The sequence below is a fragment of the Cyprinodon variegatus genome, unplaced genomic scaffold (assembly GCF_000732505.1).
Source record: "Cyprinodon variegatus isolate N-32 unplaced genomic scaffold, C_variegatus-1.0 Scaffold1192, whole genome shotgun sequence".
In the NCBI taxonomy this organism is placed as follows: Eukaryota; Metazoa; Chordata; class Actinopteri; order Cyprinodontiformes; family Cyprinodontidae; genus Cyprinodon; species Cyprinodon variegatus.
The window spans coordinates 155796-157154 of record NW_015151645.1 but is presented as its reverse complement, the minus strand read 5'-3'; the positions used below and the strand labels follow the sequence as shown (position 1 = coordinate 157154).

The window sequence follows — 1359 nt, the reverse complement described above, 5'->3', positions numbered from 1 at the left end:
CCAAAAAAATGTCGCAACACTGTTCTTAAGTACAAAGTTTTCTCAGCCCATTTTTAGTAGCATTAACACATTATTACACATTAAGAATTAAAAAGTTATGGAGGACATTTTAATCCAGGTATAATTCAGACTGTTTATTCCACCCAGGCTTTCTTTGGTTCTATGCCAAGAGCTTCTGGTTCTGCGGTTAGAAAGACTTTCTCTCTGATTCTTTGAAGCAGGAGTTAATGAACTATTGATCCAGTCACCAATTAACGTGGAGATGTCATCACAGCTAGGCATGGGGGGGGGTTTAGCATTGACACCGTTCTTTAATGAAAGGCTAATTTAGTTTAGCAGTAAAGCTGCTCTGTTTTCTGTTTCTGTCTGCTGCCTTCATTAAAAGCTCTGAAAGGCATAAATCTGTCAGCAGGAAGGGAGACAAATGGCCTCTAATCATCCAGTTACTCAGAGTTGGAGGAATCCTTCCATCACTGTTTATTTGATGACTAGCTTTTACACAAGCAGTCCTGTTACTAAATAAGGGACTTTTAAATGTGATTGATTTTATTTAGAGGTATCCGAGTAAAGTGGGGTAATACAAATGCACACCACACTTTTTAGACCTGTTGAGTTAAAGAACAAAAGCAATCTATTTCGTTTTCCTTCCAACTGTGTTTTCTAACAGATAAAACCTTTAAAAGTCACTGATATTTCTGCAGCTTCTAATAAGCCCAGAATAAAGCGTTAAACTTTCTCTCTCCAGGCGTGCCTGTCCTGCCACCAGCAGATTCACCGCAACGCTCCCATATGTCCGCTCTGCAAGGCCAAGAGCCGCTCCCGCAACCCAAAGAAGCCCAAGAGGAAGCCCGATGAGTAGATCTTCTCACACCTTCATCTTCTCTGGAGGGTTCAAAGTGCTCCCATCCACTGATCTTGGATCATCCAGGTTTATTTCTCCACATGACTGAAATAAAAAGCTCTGAGCTTCCAGGCGGCTTCAGCAAACTCTCTGTTTTAGTCAATTGTTTTAGCAGATAATTCTGATATAGTGATAAGTTGTGTGTCTGTCCTCCTTTCTGATCCGTTAACTATATAAATATAACTGTATGACTTCCATTGTATATTAGTAGCCTCTGAATAGTGTTTCCAAAGTGAACTTGTCCAAATAATGTTGTTTGCCTTTTATTATCTTGTTCTAATGGTTTTTGCAGTGCATGCTGGGACTGTTGTGTATTTGTGCCAATAAAAAGTAAAAGTACATTGTTTTAATCTCTAAGCTAAAAACAGCTTCACAGTTGTTTTATGTTTAAAGGGATGAAAATGAGAGGAAAAAAGCTGTTAACGTGTTTAACTTTAATACAGTGAACAAAAAATAAA

At 38.6% G+C, this 1359-nt stretch overlaps 1 protein-coding gene across 1 annotated transcript in view; it reads left to right on the top strand.

Annotated features, from left to right (window-relative positions):
* Window positions 1–1359, top strand: part of zc4h2 (zinc finger, C4H2 domain containing) — a 19610-nt gene extending 18251 nt beyond the window's left edge. Inside the window, exon 5 of the mRNA XM_015401190.1 lies at window positions 746–1359. Coding sequence (XP_015256676.1) covers window positions 746–859 — 114 coding nt within the window. The 3' untranslated portion in view covers window positions 860–1359. The remainder of the gene's footprint in view (window positions 1–745) is intronic.